Below are 18,274 nucleotides of genomic sequence, written 5' to 3'. Positions count from 1 at the left end.
TAAGTGGGTGTGTGTGTGTGTGTGTGTGTGTGTGTGTGTGTGTGTGCGTGTCTGTGCACTTCTATATTTATAAATAACTACCTCATAACACCTTATGACAAATAATAAGGACTCTCTGCTTGCATGATGATAACTTCCCACTTTCCTCATTAACGCCCCCCTGCAGGGCCACCAGGCCAGGGCTATTTTCTAAACTTCCTACGCTCTATACCCTTTCCCTTTTGGGCCTTCAGCTTTAAGGGGAGACAGTTGAGAGCGCTCTGTAACCGCTTTGTCTCATTTACAGACCATGCTTTTGAGAAGGAACTGGAAACGATCTAGTAAGGTAAACTAAAACAGCATGTGACTCCCCAAACTTTCGACTGTACTGTAATTCCACTACCGACCGCACTGCACCTCACCTATCCTTCCTCACTGGTGTCTTGGCACATGGATGGAGTCTCCCTGGCCCTATCCTTTCCTCCCTCCTTCTCTTCCTTCCACAGTGGTTTTAACATTTTTTTCTTTAGTTCTCATCATCACCTGCTTATTTTCCACAAGCTGCAATATACTACCTGCTATTAACAGAGGGCATGTAAACTTTTATTTTTTTTTGAAGCACCGATGCAACAAACCCCAAAAACGTTAATTGTATTAACAGGTGTGCCAAAGGCGTGAAGGCATATGCAAGTTAAGTAAATGTGCATTATGGGTGGAAGCAATGCATTCCTATTACTGTTCTTTCTCTGAGAGTTTTTGTGTATTGCATTGCACTTTTTGGATCATGTTTCGAATCATGCTTTGTGTTTCAGATGAGAAGAGCAGTAATTGTTGCTGTTTACATTGGTACACAAAAACATAAATGGAAAAGCCGACACAGTCATTTACAGTTAAATTAGTAATTTATATAAGCAATGTGGTTTTAATGTATATTTTGGTCATAGTTAAAAGAATCTACTAAACTTTGTCTCCTTTAGCTGTCTGAATTATGCAGTGCTTATGCTTGAAGTACAATTTATTTGTGTCTCTTCCACCTTTGATTTGTAAGGTGTATTGCAGCAGCTGTGTGAGAAAATAAAGCAACTGATTTGCATTTAGGGGTAATAAAGAGTCCTGTACAGCAAAAAAAAGCTGTGAAATACAAAAGTTTTCACTTTTGGCTTATGGCTGACTGATTATAGGACATTCTTGGACCCCTGTACATCTATTTGAACTCTGATTTTCACGTTATTTTAAGTTTTCCATTTACAACAGTGCTGTCCTTTAATTTGATTATTTTTTGTGATTCTTGATGGCTGTCAAATTGGACTGGAAGCATGCTGATTAAGGTTCTGCTTCTTATTTGCTCATGCATGAAGCACCTATTTGTTTCTTTTTTTTTTTTTTTTTTTTTGCCAACTATTGCAATTTTATTGTCCAGGGAAATTTTGTGTACAAAACCGGAAACACTTCATTTGCTTGTGTTTCACTTCTGTTAAGGAATCTTGCAACTAAGTAGGTTCCGGTTCAAAATTGTTTTACTCGATCACCTAGAAGCACTGAATTACTAACATGACTGCCATCAATAGAAATGCATTTGAAGTATGCCTGGTTGGAGATGGGCACACATTCTGTTGTATCTTGCTTCCCCAAACCAAGCTTTTGAAGCCTACAAACTGGGCCACCCCACCTGTGACTGGGGAATTAGCTCAAACGCAAACTAACAAGTTACTGTGCTTTACCACCAAAAAGAAGAGAGAGAGCCTCTCTTTCTCTTTGCTAGACTGCATACAGCTTATGTTTATTTTTACAGAACTTCTTTTTTAAATGAGTGTTGAGCACAGTATAGAAAATGCTAACTTTTTATGGAGAAACTAGCAATAACAATTAGGAACCACAAGTTTGTTAAACCAAGGTCTCTGTGACCTCAACACTAGGAAAGATTTGTGTTATAGGAGATGTTTTCTTCTTCCAAAACAAAGGTTGAAGCATGTACGTGCAAGGCAGTATTAGACTGAATGCTGCTGTCTCTTATGAGACTTTATGCCTGAATATTATTGCACATGATCTCTTTTCTGTTGTGCCCTGTTTGGTGAATATGAATTCCAGCAATAAAAACAAGGGAAAAGGTATTGCACTCTGGTAGGACATAACTGTGACCTCTCACCATTAGCATACAGAAGCAAGTGAACGGGCGAAATGAAAGATGTGGGAGCTGCATGGGAGGTTGGCTTTATTGCAGGGAGCTATTCGCATTGTTTAATGTCTGGAGAATGGAAATTAAGAGGCTGCGTCACTAGATCAAAGGCGAGGCAGGGTTTGTTCAGAGTTTAATGAAATTCACCCACAAAACAAAAGCTATGCTAATAAACTCTGCCTAACGAGGAAGGAGGAGAGAGAGAGAAGCAGAGAAAGTGAAGGATCGAGGTAGAATGTGAATTTATTTGACAAATAAATACCCTGCTATTTGTTTTATAGAGGGATACTGACATGATTCAAAGAGAGGTTAAATAGGCCTTTAAGTGCTGAAAAAAAATGATGAGAAAGAAACCAGACTAAGTGAATGGGAAATGATCAATCTGAATTTGTGGTGCTGTCAACCTACAGTAGAGTTAGATGGAATAGAAAATGTGCAGAGGTCTTACAGCATCTCAAGTAGCTGTTTAAATCCAATGAAAAGATCCATGTTTTTTATTTTCTTATAATAGTAAAAAATAGCACAAAAAGGAGCAGACTAATGCAATGAGAATACATTTATTACACATTACATTCTCTCAGTAAACCAAACATGGAAAGAAACTTAAATTGCATGTTTTACGTTTTTACCCAGTCTGAGAAAATATGTTCATAGCAGTAGTGGAGACGCTTTTCAGTTTTCCTTAAAAACTCTTTAGGATATAAACCCTATTCTGACCCTAAGGGTTTTTTTTTTGCAATTTATAGTAATGTCCTGGCATGTTACACTCCGACCACTGGAGTGAATTGTGTTGAATTATCTTGTTTCGTGTTCAAGTGTTATCTTCTGTGTTTTGCCTGCTTTTGTGCCACTTCAAACCATTTGATATTGTTTTTTTTTTCCGTAAAGAGTAAACAATCCAAAATGTATGTTTTGGGCTTGATTAATGCATACCATGTTTATTTTTTTGTATCTGTGACTGTTCTTCCAGATGTGTACATGCACACAATTGTGTAAATGATTATTCAAATGCATGTGTTTTGTGTGTGTGTGTGTGTGTGTGTGGTTGTGCTTGCTGCAGTATCAGAGTATGCGTCTTTCAGATGTGCACAAAAAAGCCCAGCTGTGGCGAGGTATAGTCAGCATCAGTCTGATAGAAGGTCGCAGCCTGCAGCCAATGGATGCCAACGGACTCAGTGATCCTTATGTCAAATTCAGGATGGGTCACCAAAAGTACAAGAGCAAGGTAACAACACTACTGTTCAATATATGCTTCATTTTACTGTTACAATCATGCAAAATTGTATTACTCTATGTTTATGTCTCTTTAGGCAAAAAAAAGAAAGGAAGGATTCAGTTTTTTAAAAAATTATTATTATTATTATTGAACTTGGTTAAAAAAAAATGTCAAGCTTATTTAAACAATGATCAACAAAAAATAAGTACAACTTTCCTACAGTCTTCTGCTGATGGGCAGTTTTCTTCCTCCTTTGTTTAATAAGGCTGCAATACATGACTTTATCTGTCCAAAATTTCATTAATTTAGTTTTCTTCTATCTTATGTTGGACTTTACATACAGCAAGAATATTTTCCATTTCTTTGCACATTTTTACAGAATTTTGTCTTTTTCATTTGAATAAACTGTTAAAAATAACTTAACAATTAAATAATTTACACATGCATGTGTAAAATTTGGTGTAAAGTTCATGCCTAAACACTGTTTGTCCTCTTTTGGGTTTATTCAGACAATTCCCAAAACGCTGAACCCTCAGTGGAGAGAACAGTTTGATTTCCACCTGTATGATGAGCAGGGGGGCTTTGTGGACATTACAGTCTGGGACAAAGATGCTGGGAAGAAGGATGACTTCATGGGAAGGTGGAATCTGATGTCTCTTGCTTTTTATCTCTGGCGTTGCTTAATAGATTTAAATATAAATGTGACTTTTAGTATTTAATAAGAATAGTCTGGTTGTACTGGTCTACCATTTTATTAAACCTCAGATTCGGCACAGAATATTGCAATGCTGTGCAAGTTTCAACCCACTTTAAACATTTGCTTTGAACTTTTCGACCCAAGTCAAGTAATTTCTATTGGCTTGCCTTGATCTTAACTGTAGATACATTAAGGACATGCCAAAAAATCAATACAGTCAAATGATGATGCTCTCAAGTGCCTACTAATAGGTATTAATTGTGTCAGCTTTGCCAAAGTAGTCTTTAGTTGTCTACACCCCACACACAATGCTTGCTACTTTCTCTTTGTTTACTATTTTTAAAATGTTGCTGTTGCACCAGTAAAGCCTGCGATTTATGCAAGTTCTTAATGAGATTATTACACGGAAACAAGAACATTTTACGTGTGGTCTTTACTGTATTCTGTAGCTTTTCTTTGTTGGTTTGCACAGTCTGTGTTTCAGCATAACCAGTCTCTCCTCAAAATGTTAAGTATTTTTTACATTGTTCTGTTTGTTTGTTTATGCTTTATTTCAGGTGTACTATCGACCTGTCGCATCTCAGTAAAGAACACACACACAAGCTGGACCTGCCGCTGGAAGAAGGTGAAGGTGTTCTGGTACTGCTGGTCACACTCACTGCCTCCGCCGCTGTTTCTATCTCAGACCTGTCTGTCAACATGCTGGATGATCCTCATGAGAGGCACCAGATCATGCAGAGATATGTGAGTTAGATTTAAAGTAACAATTGCCTTGTGTGTTTGAGCTTGAGATTCAAGTTCTGTGTTAAATTCTGTTTTAAATTTTCTTTCACACCGTGTTAAAATCTCATATTACAGTGTGACCATGTTCTTGATATGATAGCTTCTATCTTGGATTAATAACGCTCAGATGTGTGTTCAAATAGCCAAGTTACAGATGAGGAAAAGCACTAATGTTCCTGTTCATAACCCTCTTGCACATTAAATCTCTCGCTATTGTAAAGTAACAATTTATTCCATCTTTATGAGGACTCAACAAGAAGAGTGTTGTCTTTCACTAGCTGAGCTTGACGTTAGAAAATGTGGAGAGCAAAGGTATGGGAGATACAGAAAAGAGAAAAGAAATAAATGCAGCATTTCAGAAGGCAAGGCCCTGACAGGCAGATTTATCTGGATGAACTGTTTAGGAAAGATGCAGGGTTGCATTGCGGGTTTGTTTGTGTTGCAGGAATTTCTTTGTGTTGTGCATTAATGACATTGACTGTGTTATTTTTGTGCAAATTGTCTTTTTATCCAGTTAGCATTAAGCTTGATTTGAAATTGGTATTGGAAAAAACAGAGAAATGCAAAGAGAAAGAGCCCTAAGGCCCCATCTGCTCCAGAGACCCTACACTCAACACAATGGTTTCGACTCTTTGTCTTACCCTAGTTAACCCTTCACTCCCTGTCATTCTCAATCGTTCCAACAAAAACACTCAGCTTGCATACACCAATTGATCCCATTCACTGACAGCTCTCATCTCTGTGAATCAGCAGAATTTTACGTGATGCACAAATGAAATTTCATGAGGACTATTGGAACATATGACCCCATGAGTACCACTCAGTTAAATTGTATCTGCTTTTCTATACGTAGTTATACCTGTGTGTCCACACAGTCACAGTTGGGTCTGTATTTGGGAGATAATAGGACTTGATCAGATTTCAGTGAAAGATACTTCCCTGCTGGTGTACGTTTATCCCTTTCAGTGTGTGCGTAACCTACAGTGTCCGAACATCAGTGCCACGACCTACATAACCATGGCGGTGTCTTTTTGGCTAGCCACAGGAGGTCGACCGCTTTGCTTCGCACTGCAGAAACCACTTTGAATCAGAGGGGGGAGCTCTAGGACTGAGACACAGCCATGCTGTGCCTCTCCTGACAGTCACAAAATGAGGGTGGGGAGAATGAGTGCATGAGTGTGTGTTTGAGTGAGTGTGTGTAATAGGGGGCGAGAGGTAAAGGGTGAGGGTTGCACCGGGAAGGGAAAGCGTGTAAAATGAAAAGAAAAAGCTATTTCACCTCTCTCACAACTCACACATACCCTGTTTTTCTGCTCGGCTGAAGGCGACACATTTTACTTCCTTCACCTACCTCTTTTCCTGCTTCCTACTCTCTCCCACACTCCCCATTTCTGCCCCGCTCTCGAAGCAACCTCGGTTCTTTGTCAGCCACCACTGTGGCCTTCCTTTTAGATGAAGGGATTGAGAGATAGAGGATGGAAAAAGGTGGGGGGTTGCAGATGGAGAGGCACAGTGAGGTCGTTTTGTAGACTTGAATGGTCCCTACTTATTAACATATTCCTTTTCCCCAGACTGGCAGTCTTTCATTTATAGAATTTAATAAAGATGTACCTTATCAAAGAGCACTGGTAGGACCAAGTACCACCACTAATACATAACAGTGCTGCTCAAAGCCTGCTAATCTGGCTAGTGTGTGTGCATGTGTATGTGTAGGAAAATGTCTCCTGACTGGTATTATCAGGTTTAATCAGCTGTGCTGCACTGGCCTGCGCAAAGCAAAAGCTTACAAGAACAGTAGTAAGTAACTACCTGTATCATCCATCTCATAAAATGTCACCCATCTGTATAGAAACAAATACACACTGTCACCATCAGAACTTTAGCAAGCAGGTAGCTTTACATATGACAAAGAAGCAGAGAAACAAGCTGAAATCATTCGCTTCGTCTGATTAGTTGCAAAGCTCACACTCCTCATAATGAAAACACACACTGACATGATTAAAACAATGTGTAGTAGTGGGTTGCAAATACCTACATACATGAAAACTCTATTTAATAAGTTACATTTTTAAAAGGACTTTTACTATTTTTATTCACATGATTTATTATTCTAAATCCTAGAGATGTCCCTGTCAGTTTGGTACACACAAGCATCTCATCTGTACCCACACACCACACCCCAAGTGGTCACAATGAGGTCACTATGTTGAATTTGGCAGGTGTTATTTTTCCCACTTCAATCTGTGGCCATTGATGAAAACTGATAACAGACACCTGAGTGCTGGGATCTGTTGCTAGCACTGAGCTCATTAATGTCCATCTCATTCTAGCTGTTCTGCATTGTGATGACTTTCTGTGTGTGCCAGTCGGGTTTGTGCCTATGCACGCCTATTGCATTTGAATGCAACTTAAAGCAGAGATGAATGCAACATGGTGTAATGCAGTCATTTAGAGATAACTGCATTAGATGTTCTATTGCTCACTGTAACCTTTCCTTCATCCCTAATTACTGCTCCCAGAACTAGAGGACAGAGGAAGATAAGTAAAAAAAGAGAGATTTATGCATTATGATGGCAAAGGAGCACACACACTAATGGCTCTTAATGGGCTTGAGGTGGCCACAAGATGGGTGGATGAGAGAAAGAGGACGAGGTGACCTCCGTTGAAGTGGTGGCACTTCACCACCCACCCTCTTGTGCACACATACACACCTGCAGTACCTCTCCTACCCACTCTGGTGCACTGCTCTAAGGTGAAGTGAAAGGACACAACCTGGACAGGAAGTGAATTACAGTAAGGAGCTGCACTAAAGTGTGAGACAAGCAAAGAGCAGCTTTTTCCGAGACAATTGTCAGACAGTGATCCTAAGTTTAGTATGAATAGGAGGAAAAAGTAGTTGTAATTCACTTTGCGTTTGAACATTCAGTCATTTCATCAAATATCCCTATGAACTGAAGGGCTGCTGGGCAGATGCTGTGTGTGCGCTTGCGAAATGTTATGCAGCTGTGATGAAAGGTGACATGCTGCAAAAATGACAGTGAGTCATAAGCCAGGGCTGGCGCTGATTCATTTGTGTGTTTTATGTGTCTTTGGAGGGTGACAGGGATGTCACAGTGACAAGCTGTCAGTCACAGACAGGGCAAGGGGTTTGTCTTATGAAAGCCATCTCTCATTTTTTCCACTTCTCATCTGTTCATCCTTTCTTTTCATTTCCTCCTTATCCTCATCATTCCACCTGCGTGCAGATATGGGTGAGGGGAGAAAAGAATGGGTGGGTGGGGGTGTTGGTCTTGGCCTTCTTTCATGTGTCTGTCTCTCTACCTGTTTGTCCAGTCCATCCATAATGCTGTCTGTCTTTCTGATGAGGAATTGAATCCTTGTGGAGGATGGGTGTGCTTTCTCTAGCAATCATGGATTGAGGCCGATCCCTGGATGTCCCCTCAGGGAGTCTGTAGGGTGGGAGGAAGGAATGAAGAGTGGAGGAATGGTTGGGAGGGTGAAGGGAGATTTTTTTTTTTTTTTTTTTGTATCTATGTATTAAAAGGAAAATTAACAATGTAATACTTTCTGAAATTTAACAATACTGCAGGGTGCAATTTTAAATTGTCCCTTACTTGATCCACTCATAAACAAGACACAGTTTAAAGTGAGATTTGTGTATTTGAATTAAGGATGGTCGTTTTCAAGCACATAAACACAGTCTAAGTCTAAACTAAGTCACTTCTTGTCATAATTTTGATCACAATGAAAGAAAAGGATTGATGATTCATGCCCAGGCTCACGGCTTAAGTTGTGTTAATGCTACTGTTTATATCCCATCACACAAACTATAGTGAGCCAATAGTTTGCCCTCTCCTCTTCCTCTACAGCCTCCCTTATGCCCTCTTTCTGACTCTTTTCTCTTTCTGTCTTTTCACTTGGCTTCTTCTCAATAATCACAACAAGCAGCTGTATCTTCAGAGAAATCATGCCTTAAAATTGAGAGTTGTCCCCTCTCTCTCTGTATGTTTCTCTTTTGCACAGTCTCTTTCCCCCTCTTTTTCTTTCACACACACTCCCCCTCTCATCTCCTTTAGAGAGCTTTTGGACAATGATATCGCTGGAAACAGGCAGAGTCTGACAGAGTTGGTAATAATGAATTAAGTCTGTAGCCTGGCCCTGACTCTGAAATTTAAATTATAATTACTCCAGTGGGGATGGAAGGGGTTATTGCCAGAGAGAGAGAAATAAATTGAAGTGAAGTGCATTTCCACTCTTGCTTTTAAGACACGCCGACATGCTACTCAATTTGGCCTCGGCATAAGTTTTTTTATGCATGTGTTTATACCTGAGTGTTTGGGTGTGAACAAAAGCGCAAGTTCATGATTGTTTGTGCATCTGTCAGGGTATGCTCATGCCTCTTGGCCAGGCCATTGATCTCCACGGGTTTGCCTTTATTCACTTGCTTTACAGACTACTGTTAATACAGTCATCCCTTCTTCTCCTGGGTTATTAAAACATTCTGCATACAGTATGTCCACTTTCATTTTAGACAGTCACAGGGTCTCCATTGCATCTCTGGAGATCAGTGTGTGTGTTTGTAACATAACTACGATATAACTGCCAATAATGCTTGAGGAATTTAATCTAATCATGATAATATTTTTATTATTATATCAGCTTAATTTTCTCTGTCTCTCACACACATAAAGACACATTATTATCTGTGAGATCACGTCGCATGCAAATTATCCCTGTTGGCTGTGATTCCCGTATTTGTTATACAGAATATTATGGAAAACACCAGTTTTTACTAATATGCAGAAAATCCTTTTTGTTTTGTTTAGCATTTTGATTCAAAATAATATGGACTTTTTTTGTATTCTAACAGCATACCATTTACAAGGCATTTTTGGTTGATCCTTCTGACATATATTATTAGTCTAAACTGTTTTAAAACTTTCTTCACTCTTTTTAACATGTTTGAGTACTCAACATGTCTGTTAATCTCCTGAATTTATCCTTTGTGTTATTTTGGAAGCATTTACATAGCTTACATTCCTTACCACAATCTGAAAATTCCTTTTATTCAAGAAGTACAAAGTTAAGAAGATTTCATTCGGGTGATCACCGCTATTTTGTCGAATTAAATTCAGCCATTTGTCCTTTGTCAGCTTCAACTATAAATGCCAGCTCTACATTTTCAAATAAAGACTGGTATAGGACATATTCTACCCTTTCCTCTCTTAATGAAATGTCAGGCTATTGACCTGCCTTTCACTTAAATGCTAATTTGCCTTCCTCTTTGACTTTTCACCTCTGTTCCCATGATGTTGCAGAGTCTCTGGAGGTCATTCAACAACTTGAAAGATGTCGGCGTGGTGCAGGTTAAGGTCATTAGGGCTGAGGGACTCATGGCAGCAGATGTTACAGGTAAGACAATGAGCTTCAGTCTAAACATTTTTTAAATATATTCCTCATATACTCATTTCAGTTTTGGGTCTAATCAAAAGTTAGTTACTGACTTTGTGTTCTTGGATTCTTGCTCACATTTTTATACACCTGACATGTTTTACTGTTTCTGTTTATACTATCAAACTGAAAACTACTTCGACATCTGGCATCACTTTAAATAACTCATGCTTAATATTTTAAACAAATTGCTAAATAATTGTAAATGTTGTTGCACACTGCCTTCCATCAGCAATCTGCAATAATTTTAGCCAAAGATAAAGTCAGGGTCTAATTGCGGTGTAGGAGATAATCCTTTATGAGAATCCTCAGACAGTCTACTTTTACTTTTTGCTGGACGCTAAATTGGTCTCCATTTTTTTTCAGCAAAGATGCAGGCTGCTCATTTGAATAATAGAGAAAAAGCACACATTTGAACCAACAAATCTCTCTCCTCCCTCCTCCTGTGCTCTCTCTGCTTGCTCTCTCTGAATCCTCCATCCTCCATTAATTCTTACTTTTAATTAGGTCTACAGTGGACAGGCCTAGTTTTTCAGTCTGTATTATCTAATAAAGAGAGAGAGAATTGTGTATGTATGTGTGTGTTCATGCATGTGCCAGTAAGACAGACTCCATTTTTTTCCCCATTTGAAACATCCACAGTCCCATTAGCAAATACATAGTGGAGCTGGTTGATCTGGGTTATTGCGGGGAGTGACAGGAGCAGTCAGAGTGCAAGGCTAATGGCTCTCTGGTTCACGTACCTCATTCGGAGCAGAAAAGTGTTGCGTGACTTTGGTGTAGAGCTCATCATTCACTCCAAGCTTCATGGATTCTTCCAAAGAAAAAACAAAACCTATAAAGATGATAACAGTGTTGATATATCTAATAGCTGTTTGTCTTTCACATGGTTCCTGACAATTTCATATGGTCTCTGAAAAAGTGTTTAATTTCAGATTAGTTTGCTTTTCTGAAATGGTTTTTACTAACACTGACACTCTGAACTTTGGCTTACATTTGCATAAGTTTCTGACATCATGACACGAGATCATTTTTAAGCAGACTGATCGTAATATTTGGATTAATCAGAAAAATATTTCCATGTCATGCAGTACCAGTCCAAAGTTTGGACACACATATATTCAGAAAATAACATGTCAGTCAGTTGCGTCTGTGGATTTATTTTAATAACTTTTCTTTTGTTTTTTTTGTTTTTTTTGGAGCCAAAGAGCCCAGAATCAGATAGTTCAATGGGAACTTATTATTGCACATGTAAAAATATATGCACTTGAAAATAAAAAAATATACATGTTTTTGCTCCATAGAAGATATTCTCTTTCAGCCAGTTTTTGTGCAACAGTAAGCAAACTGGTCGTCAAAGCAGTGGTTTCTGGATGGCTTATTTCAGTTTTGGGTCTGACTGTGTGTGTGTGTTTGTGTGTCTTTGTGCGTGTCACTGGCAGAAACAATCTCTCTGTAAGAGCCCCATAAGAGCCCTCACCACATGAACGCCCTATTTTAACAACCCAGACCAAGAGAGGGTCAGGAGCAAGGTGAGAGGGAAACAGAAGGACAGACAAACAGACAGACAGAGACAGGGGGAGACAGGGAGAGGAGGTCAGTGAGACAGAAAGAGTTCACCATCTCTCTCCCATTCAAGCTGCCTGTCTTCTCTCCCATCTTTTTTCTCCTCCTGCTCCTCTCTCCCACTCCTCTCTGGCCATCTCTCTCTCTAATTGGAGTGTTTTTGTGGAGTAGCTCCACTCCAGTGCAAGTAGGATAACTGAAAATAGTCTCTAAAACCAACAATCTCTTTGTGTGCCAGCTCTTGTCCCTCTGAGTGGATGCTATACAGTTTGAACATTTCAATAGTGATACACACATGAACACACAAGCACATTGCAGCAGCCTCATCAGCACCACAGCGTGTGTAGACTCTTTTTTTTAGTCAAAGACAACCTGCTGCAAAGTTTACCTTTTTACTTGATACATAAATTTCATTCTGCAACCTTTTAAACAACATAATAGATTAAATGCAGAAGAAATACATCTTATTTACATTTTTCAAACTGAATAATACTGTAATTAATTGTGATAATAAGAAACATAAGTGTGCATTCACCCTACAACCTCAAACTCCTCACGAACTCTAAGCTTTCTGCGAGGCAATTACAGTATGCTTCCTCGTCTACACTGCATTCATCCTCCACACTTATCTCGAAGCACTCTGAAATTAATTTGAGCCCACTCCTTTGCCTGCCAGTGCCACAGAGATGGGACCTAGAGGGGGGAGCAGCTTTACTTGGACATTACCTGGATGATCGCTGAGTGGCGCTCAAACCTGAGCGTGTAACTGGTTAAGACAGCCGCCTCTGGTGCTGGCAGCCAATAAGGTGAAAGTTCATCACCAATAACAACTGGCTCGCTGCAGCAACACATCTATCCGTGTCATTAAAAACAGAGTATTAGAGAGAAAACTGGGGGTGCGTGGGGGGACAAGTCGTTGCAGAAATAATTTCCATCTCCTAATTTGGGTGATTGCATTTAAATGTAATCAGATTTGAATTGTAGGGGCATATAATAAGAGTGTATGATATGGAAGCTCCCTGATGATTGAGGAGGATTTCAGATTTTTGCATTAGATTTTTCTGCAAAAATAACTAATAAAAACTCCCAAAAAATTTATTTCTACTAATTCACAATTGCAATACAAATCATTGTTGCTGCATTTAGACCATATACAAGGAAAAATTTGCGTTTAAATTTAAAAACATGATATGCAGGCAGTTAATATGTCGGAAATAAAATACTGAAATCCTCTTAGAAGTAAGCTATGGACTCCAGTGTCTTTTGTCTATTTTAATGTATCTTGTTTTCAGTCGTGGAAGTCATAGCTGTCAATATCCACTTGAAACACTCTACATCAATAGATCGCCACAAACAGATATGAAAGGTAACACCTACGCCTCAGCATTGATCACAGTGACATTTACTTTGCACACCCACTAAATGTCCTGCCCTTGTCACAACATTTGAAGAAAATCGCAGCAATCAATGACACTCACACACCTCCCATGACTCACATACACAGATGGACCCAAGCTTCGGGGGATTTGAATTTAATCCAAAAGTTATTGAACTTTATTGTGTAACAGTGCTACTCTAATATTTCAATATTGTTATTATTTTCCCAGTAGTATTTGGGACATATATTTTTTAACTTCCTGACCCAGCCTTTTTCACTTGATAAGCTTGAACAAACAGTGTAGCGGCTCCCGACAGTGTTTAATAAAACGTAATGATCAAAGCCAGAATTAAGAGTTTTGTTATTTTCAGTTCATCTTAAGGCGATCGATGGGAGGTGGGCTGGCAGACGCGGGGAGTTGGTCTCATTCCTCGTTTCTGTTTACAAAGAATTTGAAACATGAGATGTTGGTAAACAAATAGAGAAAATATAGGACATTACTGAGTTTATTATTAAAGTAAAGAGCGCTATTCCAGGAGGAGATTGTTTTCCTCATCATGGACTTTCTCACCATCTCCCTACACGGTTACATAATTGCAGTAAATTCTGAACTGAAAGTTTTGTTAAAACTAATTAGTGATATATGATTCAGAGTGGACTAGATATCTTACATATGTTTTGTAACATTCAGGAGCCTTAAAGTTTGGCAAAGATCCTGCATTTGTGATTCAAAAGTTTTTTGTTTTTTTTTCTCTTTCATGAAATTGTAATAAAAGAAAATAGTACTGCTGCTGCTAGAAAACAAACAAAAATACTCATTAACTGCTGTGAATAAATTGCAGTTAAAATTGTTTTTATTAATTTATGGCGCTAATAAATAAAATAAGCTGGAGTGGTGGTGAGGAATTTTTCCCTAAAATTCTCTTTTTCATTTAATTCTCATGTTGTGTTTTCTTCCTTTTTGCCATTACCATCCCACCCGCTCACTTTTGGATGCACTGATCATGGACCAGCTACGTTTCTCACACACGGCACACTGCTGTCTTTATCTTCTACATAGAAGTTCTCTGGTCTTTCGAGCCCCATCGACCTCTGTCTTCTCAGTGCTGTTTACTTTCAAAGTCATCTTCCTCCTTTCTTTCTCCCACCCCCACTTGTGACTGACTGCCTAGGGCACAGTTGTCCTAGAGCTTATCTTCTAGTTGTCCATGTTCCAAGGGTTCTGATAGAAATGGCTTGCAGCTGTTAGACTGATATACTGTTGTGTAATGTACACAGCAGTGGGGCAAAAAAAAAAAAATATATATATATATAAATTGTTACAGTCCTGATAAGTACAGAGTATTCCAAGGTTGTCATGTGGAATAGGGGTGTTGCAATGCACTATATGTCTTAATAATGTGAGAGTTTAGACTGGATAAAAACCTCTAACGGCACTTTTTTTGTGATTGGCAGGTAAGAGTGACCCATTTTGTGTGGTAGAACTGAGCAACGATCGGCTGCAGACACACACTGTCTATAAAAACCTCAACCCAGAGTGGAACAAGGTCTTCACTTTGTGAGTGTCTCTCCTATTGTCTCTTTGTTTGTCACTCAATTGTATCATTAAAGCAAATAATAAATATAGAACTTTGAAGTGAATGTTTTGATGGCTCTCAAAGGTTCTATTGTGCTTTTTAAAGTTTAATTCTAGGCCATTGCTGAAACATTATAACATTATACATATTATGTATTATATATATATATATATATATATACATATATATACAAAAACATTAATTATATGAATTATATTTATAGAATTTCTTTTTTTACATTTCTAACATATAGTTAAATTTTTATTTGACATTCACAATAATATAGATCTATCCCTACATTAATTTTTATATGCAGCTGTTGTTTTTTTAATTAATTAATTATTAGTGGTAAAATAGGTTTTGATTTGTTTTTAAGTCCACATCAATTTCAGGTCACTTTCCATCACATCATTTTCCATCAGCTTCCCATTTTACCTCCACGTAGATAATTCTGTACTGTAACATCTGTCACATGTTGATTTTCTTTTTCCTTTTTTTAATTTTTTTTTAGAGTTTTTTAAAATATAAGACTTGTAATTTAAACTTTTGCAATTCTTTATAAGGCGTTGCATGTCTTAGATTTTCTGTGCTTTGTCTATAGTTAAAGAAACCAGGTTGAAAAAATTTTTCACTGTTTTAATTGAAGTCCACATTTTCACACACTCACACACACACACACACACACACACACATATACATATATATATATGTATAAAATATTGTTGTTGTGGTCTTTGTGTGTGGTCCAGTAACGTGAAAGACATCCACTCCGTACTGGAAGTAACTGTTTACGACGAGGACCGAGACAGAAGTGCAGACTTCCTGGGGAAGGTGGCTATCCCTTTACTAAATGTGAGTCAAAAGCAGATTTGTGTTTCTTTTTCTTCTCCCTCGGGAATCATGGAAAGAACATACAGCAGACGAACAGAAAGAATGAAAACAGAGGAAGATATAAAAAGCAGAGGTTATTTTTGCAGCTCCGCTGATGACACTGTTATTATTTCTCAAAGAGAAATAGTTGACAGGAAGGTGAAAAAAAAATTGAAGAGACATTGTGAGATAAAAAAAGACAGATTGATAGTTGAGTGGATAGAAACTAAGTGGATGAGAGATGAGATGAAAATGACGTTGATAGAGAGACAGAATGATACGATTTGGAGAAAAAAGACTGAAGAAGTGTGACTTTTATATTTTGTAAAAATATAGATAGCCTGTTAAAGAACTGTGTCTCGTATATCTGCGCTCTGCTACAGTATGATTCCCCAGGATAGTTAATTTCTGTTTGACAGAGCCGAGCTGCAGTGGGTAATGAACAGGTACTTGTCAGAGTTGCCACAGTTGTTTTGGGTTCCCTGTCAGCGCCAGCAGCTGGGGTTCAAAGGTGGCCCGGGGAGCCGATTCAGCCGGGTATTGCCAGACAGACGCCTGTCATGTCCCTCTCCCACAGATCCAAAATGGAGAACGCAAAGCCTACGCCTTGAAAAGCAAGGAGCTGACAGGGCCAACAAAAGGGGTCATCTTTCTCGAAATAGACGTGATTTTTAATGCTGTAAGTCTTTCTTTTGCTTTTTTGAGTCTCTTCCCCTTTTTTTTATATTGCCCCCCCACCCTTCTCACTCTCATCCCTCTCTTGTTCTCACCAGCATTCACCCCTTCTACGCTGCTGTTGTCTTTATTCTGTTTGTCTCCCCCCTCCCTTCCTTCCATCTCATCCCTCGTCCCTTGTCCCTCGTCCTCGTTTTGGCTTTAATTATCGAAGACTCCCTCTCAACAGCCTTTGTTCGCCCATCCACCATCGCTGTGTGTGTCCTAAAGCGGCCATTTTATAGCTCTGTCTCCTGCTCTCTCTTTTGCCTCTGACATGGGGCACGCTTTATGCATGTGCTCCCATGTTATGTCAGCATATAATCCTTTAAATATCTTTAAAACAATCAATGCAAACCTCTTTGCTCAGTCGATGTCATTATCTCTCTCATCTGTATCTCTTGTAAAGGCTTCTCATTGCTGTTTATGACTGTGTGTTTACTTCGTTATCCAGGTGAAAGCTGGTCTCAGGACGTTGACTCCCATTGAACAAAAGTATATTGAGGAGGAGCCCAAAGTGTCCAAACAGGTACATGAGAAGCCCACTCTTATCTTTGCCAGACTGCTTTTTGTTTTATCTCTCTTCACCAGTGCATCTCTCTACTCTGCTTAACTGTCTGAAGCAAAACCAACAACATTAGTGAGTGGCATCTTGTAAAGCACAACTGTGTAGGCAAGATTCAACAGGATGATTGAAGGAAAAACAGCATTTTGTCCCCTTTTTTCGTCCCTCCTCTCCCCCTTCTCTCATCTCTTCCCCCTTGCATCCACTCTGAGTGGTGAATAGAAATGTCAAGCTGTCAGCTCTGGGGTGCATAAGTAGATTGGCCATCCTTATAGTTGGCCCTCTTTGCCACTGCTGCTTTGCACTTCATTGTCACGCTGCTCAGTGTGGCGGCACCACAAAGGGATGAATGGTAGGGGCTGGCCCACATCAGACGTGTCATATAAGTGACTGTTCGGGCTCAGCAGTCAATGTTACGCCGTGCACAGTCGAGCACAGTCCTGCCCAACATGGCGCAACACACACTGCAGCTTCCATACTACCCTTTTGTCAGCCCTCCATCTATTCCCTTCTGTCCTGTTTCTGCCTTCGCTGGCTCACTCTGTGCTTTTCTCCCAAGTGCAGTAGTTTTTTCATCTCAATTCCACCCCTGACTCATAGAAATGACCCATGTCAGCGTCTCGCAATGATGATGTCACTGGTTGCTTTGGAGGGATTGCCCCATGAGGGCTCTTTTGTGTGGTAGCAGGTCCCCTGCTGTTGCTTGCTGTTTAGTGTGCAGTCACACACTGAAAAGGGGAAAAAAACACATGTGCTGCCTGCCAAACTCATGCATTTAATTGTAATTATAACATTTGACTTAATAAATTAGTTTTCCACTTCTCTAAGTGTTTTCAATCTTTAACTAACAGCATTGTTTGACATAATTCAAGAAAAAATGAAATGTTCTTATCAAGGAAGTAATGACAATAATGAGCCAAGAAAAGTGCAGCATGTGAAAAGTGCACGTGCTGAGGAATGTGTGCAAATAGATGATTTGCAGTCTTACTGTCCTCAGGGTTTGTGTGTCCCCAGCAAGACACTATATAGTCAATCCCAGTTTGGCAACAGAAAGCATCACATAATTATACATAGGGAAGAAGAAATTTTCCTCATCTAGCATCAAAGCAGCCAAGTCTCCAATAAACACATGCAAATCCACACACACACAGATGCAGATAATAGGCTCAATTGTGGAACTGTTAACTCATATTGTACATCCATATTATACACACATTTAAACACATACGCAATTTTCCACAGAGTAAATGATGGCCTAGAATTTTTCTCTTTTTTTTTTGAGCAGCGATATGGAGAGCCTGT

General features: G+C 39.1%; 1 protein-coding gene across 5 annotated transcripts in view; it reads left to right on the top strand.

Annotated features, from left to right (window-relative positions):
- The window catches only part of mctp1a (multiple C2 domains, transmembrane 1a), a 135,630-nt gene that overhangs the window by 71,548 nt on the left and 45,808 nt on the right, over positions 1 to 18,274 (top strand). For 3 of the 5 annotated variants that reach the window (XM_041999775.1, XM_041999773.1, XM_041999777.1), the window contains exons 6-14: positions 287 to 325; positions 3,216 to 3,380; positions 3,881 to 4,011; positions 4,626 to 4,812; positions 10,170 to 10,263; positions 14,702 to 14,804; positions 15,573 to 15,675; positions 16,271 to 16,372; positions 16,862 to 16,936. In XM_041999775.1, coding sequence (XP_041855709.1) covers positions 287 to 325; positions 3,216 to 3,380; positions 3,881 to 4,011; positions 4,626 to 4,812; positions 10,170 to 10,263; positions 14,702 to 14,804; positions 15,573 to 15,675; positions 16,271 to 16,372; positions 16,862 to 16,936 — 999 coding nt within the window. The remainder of the gene's footprint in view (positions 1 to 286; positions 326 to 3,215; positions 3,381 to 3,880; positions 4,012 to 4,625; positions 4,813 to 10,169; positions 10,264 to 14,701; positions 14,805 to 15,572; positions 15,676 to 16,270; positions 16,373 to 16,861; positions 16,937 to 18,274) is intronic. The other 2 variants (XM_041999776.1, XM_041999774.1) reach the window with 1 other exon arrangement.

The sequence above is a fragment of the Melanotaenia boesemani genome, chromosome 11, assembly GCF_017639745.1.
Source record: "Melanotaenia boesemani isolate fMelBoe1 chromosome 11, fMelBoe1.pri, whole genome shotgun sequence".
NCBI classification, from domain to species: Eukaryota; Metazoa; Chordata; class Actinopteri; order Atheriniformes; family Melanotaeniidae; genus Melanotaenia; species Melanotaenia boesemani.
Note: the sequence above shows the minus strand (reverse complement) of the source record. Positions and strands in the feature narration are given on the sequence as shown.